This window comes from Chenopodium quinoa, unplaced genomic scaffold (assembly GCF_001683475.1).
Source record: "Chenopodium quinoa cultivar QQ74 unplaced genomic scaffold, ASM168347v1, whole genome shotgun sequence".
NCBI classification, from domain to species: Eukaryota; Viridiplantae; Streptophyta; class Magnoliopsida; order Caryophyllales; family Amaranthaceae; genus Chenopodium; species Chenopodium quinoa.
The window spans coordinates 8104066-8115154 of NW_018743292.1; the positions used below are offsets into that span (position 1 = coordinate 8104066).

Below are 11089 nucleotides of genomic sequence, written 5' to 3' on the forward strand. Positions count from 1 at the left end.
GATAAAAGACTGTCTCAAAATAAAATGCCTTGCATGATATTTCATAAACAGAACTACAATAACCAAAAAAAAGAGTAAAATCACAGTAGATATAAAAATAAGAGTGATAAAAATTAAATCTTGTCAATGATAGCTACTAACTCCAGCAAAACTCGAATAGCTGCAACTGGAGACAAAAGAGCTTTAAGAACAAGGTGAATAACTTAATTCCTGTATCCCCTGCTGTTCCTCCTGCCTCTAGCTTTCTCAAACTTCCTACCCTCTGATCGCACGTATGGCTTAGTGTGACTGTGTGGAACACCAGGAGCTTTGCCAAAGTGCTTAACTGCTTCTCTGGCATTCTTTGGCCCTCTGAGAAGAACCTGCAAACAAAACAAGAAATTATAATCTCACTCAAACACATAGGTGTCAAGTCCCTATATTCAGAAAGCAACCAGAGCTTATCCCCGTATCAATTCATCTAAAAAAACTGCAGGAATAGCCCAGGTGCCTTTGCATTGCATAAGGCCCCGCCATGCTACATAGACCACCAGAACTACAGTATTTCAAAAGGGGGCTAATAAAAAATGTATCCCAAGGCAAACCAAGTCTCAGAAGTGAGCAGGACATGCAACCATAGTGTGAATTATTATAATGACAGAGCCATAAAGAAATTCATGCATCTTTGTATCTTTAATACATCAGATACATTTGCACACATCAATCCAACAAACTATATCCAACATTAAACTTTAGCACACATCAATCCAACAAACAATACCCAGCATCTGGACTTTAGCACAACTAAACTCTTAGCATGGTCTGCACTATGCGCACATTTAAATATGAAAATCACGGAATCTACAATAAGCAGTTGCTATGAACTTGATCCATGACTGTTACATAAGAACATAACTTACATTTTGTCACCACAGTGCAACTTTACAGAGTGAAACAGTTTTAAAAACATCTTTCATTGACTACTATTCAAATACTATGTGACAAGAGACGTAAGATGTTATATACGAAGTATATTTTATCAATGATCGAAAGTGTGGATTAAGTTTGCGTAGGACTACTTCCGTCCTTTGTTTTAGCATAATAGGGAAAAGAAGAATTATTTCAAACAAATCTCCCATAAATCACTTCTCTTCCACGTCCACTACATGGCCTACACTAACGGGCAGCTTAGGGTTTGACAACCAAAAGAACTGTTTTTAGAAAAAGGTAAGGTAGAGGTATCACAAAGCATCTTTAAAAACAAAGAGGCAAGGGAAAGCATGAGGCAGAGGCACACACATGGAAACAACACATAGTTTTGCAAGAATTGCATTATTTGGAAAATTCAGGATTCGTACTAATTCAAACAATATGTTATTCAATTTTGAATCAAACAAAAGAGGAGAAAATGTTGGTTGGGATTGTTTTGATATAGTGACACACACATCTCAACTCATGAAGCACATAGGTTGCTTGATTGGTTAATAGCTTTGAATAAAGGGTGCACATAAGGTATTAAACTCAAAGTTACATGGTACGGGGTTTGATTCGAAGCGTGGTACGGAAACGGATACGTGAAACGTTACTCTTTGTGAATCCGGAACAATTGGGTACGAAATAAATAATTAACATTATAATTTTAAGTAATTTTTTTATTAACCAATAGAATAGGCCCAAATTATTGTTATAGGTCAAAGGCTCAAAGCCCATTCAACAATAATAAACTCTAGCCGCCATACTACATAAAAATAGACTAAATAGTAGATAAAAAAAAAAAAAAAAAAAAAAAAAACTTTCATCCTCTACCATAATCTTCATATATCAACAAATTTTTAATCTAAAATCGCATAAATATGAAACTAAATCCTTACATACACAGATCTACGGAAGAAAAGTTCAGCTTTCAAGCTATTAAATCGGTTCGCGGACTCCAGCGACCTGAGTCGCGTCTGTACCATGTTCCGGTCGCGGTTCGGGCCAACGTCTTGCGAACCTTGTAACACTGATTAAACTTCTATGGAATGAATTACAGTGTTGAATATGTCTAACAAATGGCAAGAGAACTCCACTCACGTCTACCATGTTTATAGCTTAGGATGGAAATGGTTGAATTCGGAAGGAATAGATAGTTCAAGCAGAGCTGCACAACTGATTGATGTCAACAAGGTGTAAGCAATCCCACATAATCTTGGCAGTCACAGGAAACCGATCCTCTCTCTCCCTTTACTAAACCAGCAAGCTATTTCTTAATACAATTCTCACTTGCAGACATTGCAGTGTGACCTGATGCTAGCGCCAAGGAAAAATCATAACCTAGAATGTCATTAAGTACAATTGGTTGCCCAAACGCCAAGTTGCCAACTAATGCACCTTATACTACATTGTCTATTCAATCTGAGGATGATTGGGTTACAACCCTTAACCTTAATATGAATGCATCTTTCCTTAATAAATGCACACAAATCATAGATATATACAAGTCGCAACATAAAAATAGGTGAATCAGTCATGTCTACCTAGCTGAATTCTGATCAGAAGCTATTTTGAAACATGCCAAGAAGGCCAAAGACCTAAAGTAAATTCTGGAAACAGCTGAATTATGAGCCAATATGCCCACAAAAGAAAATCAAAATCTCCTATCTTAATTGAGCTCACATACAAAAAAAAAAATATCATACAATATGGTCAATAATCGATATCAAATTCGACTATCTATCCTTCATCAGACGACCCCCACACCAAACACAAAATCATTCTTACGCATAACAAAAAGGCAGAAGCCCATCAGCAAAATGTGATTAACTCAGGACAGTAAACAGCTAAATTCCACCCCGCATATCAAACCTAATTCTCATGACAAACAATCAATTACACAAAACAAAACAAAACATCAAACAGAAACATATCAATGACATCAAATGCATCAAACAGAAACAATCAAGAATCGAAACGAAAGTTGATTAATAAGGAGTGAGCAACATACAGTGTTCTGTCCAAGAGGGGCCCTAAGAGCAAGCTGATCAAAAGTAAGACATTCACCACCAGCCTTCTCAATCCTTGCTCTAGCAGTCTCAGTAAACCTCAAAGCAGTCACCTTCAATGCCGGAACCTCGTACACTCGAATATCATCAGTCACTGTCCCCACTATCACCGCAACCTTGTCCTCCTAAACCCAATTCAACCCCACATTCAAAATTTCAAAAACCCAAGAAAACACACAAATTCAGTCAAAATATCAGTCAAAGGAGAGAGAAAATCACCTTCCCATTCATGTACTTGATGAGACGAGAAAGAGCAAGGGGAGCTTTGTTAGTCTTAGACATGAAAAGCCTCTTCAAAACGACGGCGTTGAAGCTGCTACCAGTTCTACGAACGAGGAACCTGTAGAGCTTAACGAGGAGTTTAAGGTAGACATCGTTGGATTTAGGAGCTGTTCTCTTTGTCTTCTTCGACTTACCTCCTGCCTTCAAATCGATACCCTGTAATTCAACACAGAGCTCTGAGTTAGAGATAAGAAACAACAATGGCGGAATTAAGAGGGAGGAGAGAGAAAGAGAGAATCACCATTGTTGTTGTTGGTGGTGCTGCTGTTGTCGCCGCTGCTCCGACTTACCTCAAGTTTGTGTTTGGGGGCGATGAAATGTCGAAAGAAATGGGGGATTATTAGGGTTTTTGGTGGACTCTGTTGTGATTGTGTGTTGCTGAGACTCATCTGTCTTCCGTGGATCTCAATCTCAACCGTCCACGTGATACTTTTTTTTTTTTTTTTTTTTTGCGACATATTTTTTTTTTAATTTTAATCTTAGTTTAGGTTTTCTTAAAAAAAAATATATATATAAAAAAAAAATCTAATCTAATCTAATATATATAAATAAAGTAGGCATTTTTGGAGAGCATTCGGAGCGCCACGTAAGAAAAGGTATTATTTCGACCAATAAGAAAAAAGATTTGTATTTTATTTTTGAATTAAAAAATTATGTTGCCACCTAGATAAAAGTAACGAATTAGATTTGATATATCTAAAATTTTAATGTCACGTAGATTATAATCCACAATTAAATTATTTTAATGAAAAAAAATAAAGTAAAAACATAGGAAAAGATAAATTCATTAAATGAATACTACGAGTATAAGAAGTCTAAAAAAATATAGGAAAAGATAAATCTCCAAAAAGATATTTAATTGGGTTTAAATTATGAAAATATCCTACTATTCAAAAATTATCTCCAAGTAATTGTACTTGGTGGAGAAATATGGTGGGTTCAAACATTAATTTTTTTTTTAAATTTATGATATGGTGATAATTATCTCCACGTAACTAAACTTGGTGGAGAAATATGGTGGGTTCAAATATAATTTTTTTTTAATTTATGATATGGTGGAGAAATATGGTGGATTCAAATAGAAAAATACTTAACTATAATATGATAATTTATGAGTACATGTAAATATACTTGGAATGAGAATATGACTTCATGATAACCCAATAAAATAAATAAAAAATATTCAAATGATAAACGATTATAATAAAGTTTGATACTTATCTTTACAAGATAAATTTTAATAGTATTTATGATAAGAAATAAAAATTGTTCGTTAATTATAATTAAATCAAAATTTGTGATACCTACCATTATAAATTGACACATCATACGACACAAACAAAATTTCGTATCAATATAAAACCCCATCAAGTGAATTTTGTATTAGTAATTTTGTGTTAGTTTTTGGTCGTCAATGGTTGGGTAATTTTTAGCTTAATTTCTAAAATCCTATGTTTAATTTGTATTTGTAATTATTACTTACATTGTGTTAATTTGGGATACTTAATGATTATATGTTTATGTTTTATTTACTAAATTTTGTTTTTACATGCACATCTAACGCATCATACGACACCAACAAAATTTGTATCAATACAAAACCCCATCAAGCGAATTTTGTGTTAGTAATTTTATGTTAGTTTTAGGTCATTAATGTCCGGGTAATTTTTAAAATCCTATGTTTAAATTTGTATTTGTAATTAGTACTTACATTGTATTTATTTGGGATACTTAACGATTATCTGTTTATGTTTTGTTTACTGAATTTTGTTTTTACATGCAAATCTAATTTAATTAGAGAATTAAATTCGAGCAAAAATGATTGGAAAATCAAAATACAAGTTTCTCGCTATTTGACGTACTAAATTTTTGTAAACAACATAGCTTAAAAGTTTGGATATGGTCCTAATGAAAGAGGAGGTATTTTATTTTTATTTTATTTTTATTTTTTATAAATTGTTTAATTTACATTTATTATATTGTTTTTTATAAACATCTTTAGTTTTTTTATTAATTAATTTTATTAAAAATAAATAAAATTTGTAATTTAAGTGCCTTAATCAAGTTATTGAAATAACTTAATTTCTTATTTTTAATTATAGGGTGATTACTTCATGCCTCAATTAACACCAGCTTTGTTCAACACTTTCATCCAAAATAGATTGAAGAAAAAGTTTACTTCTTTAGATACTTTCCAATCGTTTACCTTGATTTTTGTCATTATATTGTCATTATATTGATTTAATAAAAGTTCCATGCATGAATAAACACAGGGATGGACCGCATTTTAATTGCAATTAGTGGTCTTGATCTCATTGATGCAATTCATATCATACTACTTTTGATTAAAGATGTAATGGATGTATATTCTCCACGACATTGTAGACAAAATATCACAATGTGGAAGCTAGCTAATTGTTGACTAGCTTAGTTTAGTTACTAAGAAATTTTATGTTGAGCATTGTCAAGCATATGTGGTTGAAATTAATTTGTAAAGTACTCGATTTGATGCAACTATATATTCAAGTTAATTTTTTAGCTTTTATACATATATTTAATGCAACTATTTCAAATTAATTTAAAAAATTGTAAGAAGAAGCTAAGGCAAATGGCACACGATTTGATATGATGTTGTATACTTATTATATAGATGGCTTTCGTTATTATTGGAGATGATGAAAAAATTCCAATGCATAGATTTGATTTTATACAATTACAATTTTTTGTTCAATTTCACTAAAAATTTCATTTATTAGTAAATATATTGATTTACTTTACATAATTGTAAAGATTTAATTTGTATCAATTTTATTTTTGCTAACATTAACAATGAATAATTATTTAGGATTTAAATTATTTAAAAAATTAAAAATTTATCTTTTCACATTAAAGATTTTAACTAACGGATGAAATATCATACTTACAATTTATTTATATTTAATAAATTCAATTATAATGAATAAAGTTGTATTATTACCGGTAGTTTAAGTACTTTTCTAACTAGAAGAGTAGCGAATCGTCTGCTCACTGAAGAAATTATAGTAAAAAAAAAAAAAAAAATTAAATTTAAACTTTTGTAATTTTGTCTGAAGTTATTAAATACAATAAATCAAATAATTAAAATTCTTAGATGAAAAAACCGTGCACTACTTTTCATTGTTAATAACCAAAGAGGCCAGGGTATCTTTAGAATATATTGCACATAAATAATAACCAAAGAGGCCAGGGGTGTTTAAAAAAAAAAAAGGCTTAGGGTTGCAACCAGTTTCAACACTAACGGTATGTATTATTCATTTGATTTTTACTTATTTAATCTTATCTAAACTTACCTGAACTTATTATAACTTATTTTAAGTGTAATTTGAACTTGGACCGCCTTTATCAGATTTAACTAAAATTATCTGAACTTATTAAATCTAAAATAAGTGAAAATAAGGTGAACAGAACAAACCCTAAGTATTTTGCAGTAAAATTACAGCAAAAACAATCCAACCATGATACACACGTAACAAAACCTATTTGAGAATACGGAAAAGTAAAAATGGAAAAATAAAAGACATATGTTATTATTCTTGTTTGATGCGATAGATTAATTAAAATGTGTACTACTTTACTTAAATCTATAAGAAGCAAAATCTAGGTGGCGTTACTTGCTTATCCTAGTCATATATTTAATGAATACATAATAGGCAACACAGTGAGTAATTGAGTTTTGTTATTTATTTTTTATATGATTTAATAAAAATTTATACGAATAATATCAATAATAATTATATAATACATTTTTAAAGTAAGAATTACTATTTAGGTCCGAAAAATATCTGGGTCATTACATAGAGTTAAATTATTATTATTTTTTTTTTTAAGGGACATAGAGTTAAATTATAATAGACACTTAATTTATGATTGAATATTTTTTTTATACCTGTGATAAATTTTTTTATTGTCATTCACTACCTATTAATTTTAAAGAAAATAAAAAGTATTGGTGGTAAGACATTTAATGTTAAATTAGGGTTCTTAATTTGGGCGATTAGGGGAATTAGGGTTCTTAATTTAGGTGATTAGGTTTCTAAATCTCTTTAGGGGTTTAGGGTTCCAATTTAGAGGATTAGGTAATTATAAATTGTCAATTTAAGGAATCAGGGTTTATATAATTTTGGGGAATTAGGGGTCGAATCATGTATTATCAATTTGGATAATTAGGTTTTATATATTTTAGTAATTTTGGTTTATCTAGAAATTATGGTGAATAGGTCATGTAAATTTGAAATTAGGATGGTTAATCATTCAAACTAGCGTATTAGGGTTATAATTTTTTTCTACCGTATTTAAATAGGATTTCAAAGAAGTGGGGGCTCATAAACGGAATCATTTGTTAAAATTTGTTTGTGGATAGTGCTACTCAATTTTTTTAAGGGTATTTTTTGGAAATAAAATTTTAAGGCTAGTTGTTTCCAAATTTAAAGGGTTTTTAATAGGTATTTTTCAAAAAAAAAAAAAAAAAAAAAAAAAAGTCCTTTTCATATATAAACGATTGATTTTATTTTTTTAGCACCACTTTAATCATAGAGTGGGAGTAATTGTGATTTACAAATCATAAATATATCACAGTGATACCAAAGAAGCAAAGATGAATGACATTATTTGCCCTTTGTCACTCTCTCTGCTGTCTAGCTAGGCGTATACATCTAAAAATACTAAAGCATATCAGTATATCACTATGATAAATTTGGCAACCCTTGTGGACTCGTGACCATACTACCGAGGATGTGGACTCATTGAAGCATCTGAAACCACGGCTGTCATCATCTCTGAAGTAGCCGAGCTCGGACTCTCAACATCTGCGTTCTCCCTAACCAAGCACTCCCTTAATTCAATAACAATGTCACTCATGGTTGGTCTATCTGCTGCATCTAATTCAACACATTTCTTAGCTAGCTCTGTTGCTCTCCATATGGTGTTGTAGTTTTCGCCTATCTCTAGCTGCAGTCTCGGGTCCAATATACTACCTATGTCTCCTCTTTCAAAGAGAGGTGTTACCCATTGAACTAAATGGGTGTTTGTATTTTTTATGATTGCTGATTTCCCTGTTATGAGCTCGAGCAGAAGGACACCAAAGCTATAAACGTCGCTCTTTTCGTTCACCTGTCCGGTTAAATGGTACCTGTATTCATTATAATCATAAACATAACCTTTCCTATTAGCTTAATTACATAATATATCAAGTGATCATTATTTCAACACTAGATACACCATGCTTAATATGTGTACTCCACAAGTTCCTATATATGTCCAGAATTTATATTCAAGTTCAATAATGCAGGATTGTTGTCAAATGTGATCAAACTTAAGGTACACCTACTACAAAGTGTGTGAAATTATATCAAAAATCGATTGCAAGGGTGCGAAACAAATAGGCAATGACTCACAACTATATAGATATTCTGCTTCTTGAAGAATGGATTGAGATATCATATCGATCAATTAGATTGACTAGAGATGAAGATAATGTACTTACTGGGGATCAAGATAACCTGTAGTTCCAATGACTCGAGTCTTTAATTTTGAGACATATTCAGCTGGAAATATTTTTGAGAAGCCAAAATCAGCTACTTTTGCCTGGCGATAATCTTGATGTAGTAGTATATTAGCCGGCTTCACGTCTCTATGGACTATTGGCGGGCTGCAACCAGTATGCAAATAATCCAGTCCTGTAAATACAGAGGATGAACTTGTTTATTGCTCTAACAACTAATCTTAATTACTGATAAACAATTATGAAACATTTACGAATCATAGTCAAAATTTAATTGAAATTTCTACTGTGTCATGCTACTTGATGTGAGTAGTGATAGATTTAGATCGACGATATAAATCTTGAAGTATCATGGCAAAAATCTTCTTATGCAAAGAATTGTTATTACTTATAAACAGAGGTCAGAGGGAATATAAGTATGTGTATATAAATCGATGTACGAGTATTATATTTCATATACACCTTTTGCTGTATCAAAGGCAATCGCAAGTCTCCTTTTCCAGCTTATGAATACACCTGAATGTCCTGATCAACAAGAGCATAAGGTATTAATTAATTAGTATGATGAAATATGATTATGATGCGGTAACACTTAGAACTAAAATAATAATAAAATTAACAACCTGAAAGAAGAGCTTTCAAGTCCCCTCCAGATAAGTACTCGTAAACAAGAGCCAAGTTGCTGGTTCCTTCTTCGCAGAATCCGATCAGAGTAACCAAGTTTTTGTGATATATCCTCCCTAGCACATGAACCTGTGCCGCGAGCATTTAATTTGTAATTTTGCCTTTTAATAATAACACCAGGCCATATGTATGTATTCAGGAAAGTTATTTATAGTGTTGGTAAAAAAATGAATAACCTCATTGCTAAATTGCTTAGGGGCATCATTTTTTGACAGCGACTTCCCTGTGGTTGTCACTCAAGCGACCATAATAAACGATTCCATAGCCACCTTCACCTAGCATTCTATTGAAATCACTTGTCATATCTTTTATCTGAGAATAGGTAAATCGCGCCAATTGAAGCCTACTAGGATCTTCAATTTCAGTCCCATCTTCAGTAGCTTCTGTTGCATTGTTAGTCCCACCTGTAACTAGTGTCAATAATATGTTCGATATTTTTGAGGAGTGCACTTGTTGCAGCAGCTGATTTTAATTTGTTCTGTAACTTTGAAATGACGAATTTAGTAAAAGTGTTGTAGCTTACCTGATGGCCTACACCGCCACCTCCAAAACCAAAAGGTACCTACGATTGAGAAGAATACGACGATAGGTAATAGCACCTGGAGGAGGACCTTATGGTGCTCTGGCACAGAAATTCAGTTTAAAAAAAAAAAAAAAAAAAAGTTAAGACAAAAATTCAGAAGATATGCAAGTACTTGTATAGGTTGCATAGTACGAAGTATTAGACTTTAAATAAGTAAATGATCGGCTTGAGTTTATCACCTGATAGGGAATTCTGCTTAGGGGATGAAGGTGGTCCGGTGGGAGAAGGGGATCCAATTAAATGGAATCCGAGATTACAACTAGGGTAAAATACTATAGTGATGTCCCATTGACGCATCTGACTATATGCGTCACTTAGGCAATTCTCACAAAGGTTACTACTGATATAAGGACTGCATTGTGCAAAGCCGCGAAGCTTCTGAGACGCTGATAGACTGGTTTCGTTAGTGGCAAAACCAAGAGGGTTTTTGTTATAAGCAGCTTTGCTAAAGAGATTAGTCATGGTGCTTGTAAAAAGCTCACGGTGTGGTTCAAGAATGGGGTCGCTTACCAAACCGGTATTATTGTTATATGTTTTGAATGGAATCTCTTCATCGAGGGAGAAGATGGTGTGGTTGGCATAGCGCAAGGTGCAAAACTCGTACCAAACAATCCCTTGTTTCTTAAATTTGCACTTCTCTACAATTACCTGTACTGCAGCCTGGATGCACTGATGGCACGTATCGACATCAACATCTCCTCTGCAGAAATACAGAGCAAAGACCTGATTAATACCTGTACCATTGGTGAATTTAGAATAGGTTATTCGTAAGGCAGCATCAGGAAGGATTCTTGTGAAAAGGGTGTGGTTCAGACTTTCTTCAAATGTGCTGCCTGAGCTGTAGGAAAAGCTAGTAGGCGGGCAATGACGGTATTGTGGGCCTTTGTTGTTGTCGTCTGTAATTGAAGCATCATATGTGGGTAGATACAGTAGCAAGGTGATGGCGATGATGAGGCCCTGCATCTGACCAACGACACTCAT

At 32.8% G+C, this 11089-nt stretch overlaps 3 protein-coding genes across 3 annotated transcripts; all 3 read right to left on the reverse strand.

Moving 5' to 3' along the window:
• On the reverse strand, positions 1-3660 carry LOC110736829 (60S ribosomal protein L18-2). The gene is made up of 4 exons (XM_021917147.1): positions 3544-3660; positions 3240-3458; positions 2963-3145; positions 1-362 (listed from the first exon to the last, which is right to left on the reverse strand). Exons 1-4 carry the CDS (start codon positions 3544-3546, stop codon positions 204-206), a joined length of 564 nt encoding a protein of 187 aa, XP_021772839.1. The 5' UTR covers positions 3547-3660; the 3' UTR covers positions 1-203.
• Positions 3661-6951: 3291 nt separating this feature from the next.
• Positions 6952-9609, reverse strand: LOC110735903 (putative leucine-rich repeat receptor-like serine/threonine-protein kinase At2g04300). The gene is made up of 4 exons (XM_021916080.1): positions 9465-9609; positions 9304-9366; positions 8824-9016; positions 6952-8469 (listed from the first exon to the last, which is right to left on the reverse strand). The coding sequence occupies exons 1-4, from the start codon at positions 9607-9609 to the stop codon at positions 8064-8066; spliced, it is 807 nt and encodes a 268-aa protein (XP_021771772.1). The 3' UTR covers positions 6952-8063.
• Positions 9610-9726: 117 nt separating this feature from the next.
• On the reverse strand, positions 9727-11089 carry LOC110735904 (putative cysteine-rich receptor-like protein kinase 9). The gene is made up of 3 exons (XM_021916081.1): positions 10288-11089; positions 10049-10147; positions 9727-9929 (listed from the first exon to the last, which is right to left on the reverse strand). Exons 1-3 carry the CDS (start codon positions 11087-11089, stop codon positions 9727-9729), a joined length of 1104 nt encoding a protein of 367 aa, XP_021771773.1.

Coding starts and splice junctions, on each gene's coding strand:
- LOC110736829 (XM_021917147.1), bottom strand. Junction 3,146..3,239: donor TCAAGTACATGAATGGGAAG/GTGATTTTCTCT, acceptor AATTGGGTTTAG/GAGGACAAGGTTGCGGTGAT. Junction 363..2,962: donor CCCCTCTTGGACAGAACACT/GTATGTTGCTCA, acceptor TTTTGTTTGCAG/GTTCTTCTCAGAGGGCCAAA.
- LOC110735903 (XM_021916080.1), bottom strand. CDS start 9,609: ATGCTCGCGGCACAGGTTCATGTGCTAGGGAGGATATATCACAAAAAC. Junction 9,367..9,464: donor CTTGAAAGCTCTTCTTTCAG/GTTGTTAATTTT, acceptor CTTGTTGATCAG/GACATTCAGGTGTATTCATA. Junction 9,017..9,303: donor TGCCTTTGATACAGCAAAAG/GTGTATATGAAA, acceptor CTGTATTTACAG/GACTGGATTATTTGCATACT.
- LOC110735904 (XM_021916081.1), bottom strand. CDS start 11,089: ATGAGTGTCGTTGGTCAGATGCAGGGCCTCATCATCGCCATCACCTTG. Junction 10,148..10,287: donor TAAGCAGAATTCCCTATCAG/GTGATAAACTCA, acceptor TTTCTGTGCCAG/AGCACCATAAGGTCCTCCTC. Junction 9,930..10,048: donor GTGGCGGTGTAGGCCATCAG/GTAAGCTACAAC, acceptor CACTAGTTACAG/GTGGGACTAACAATGCAACA.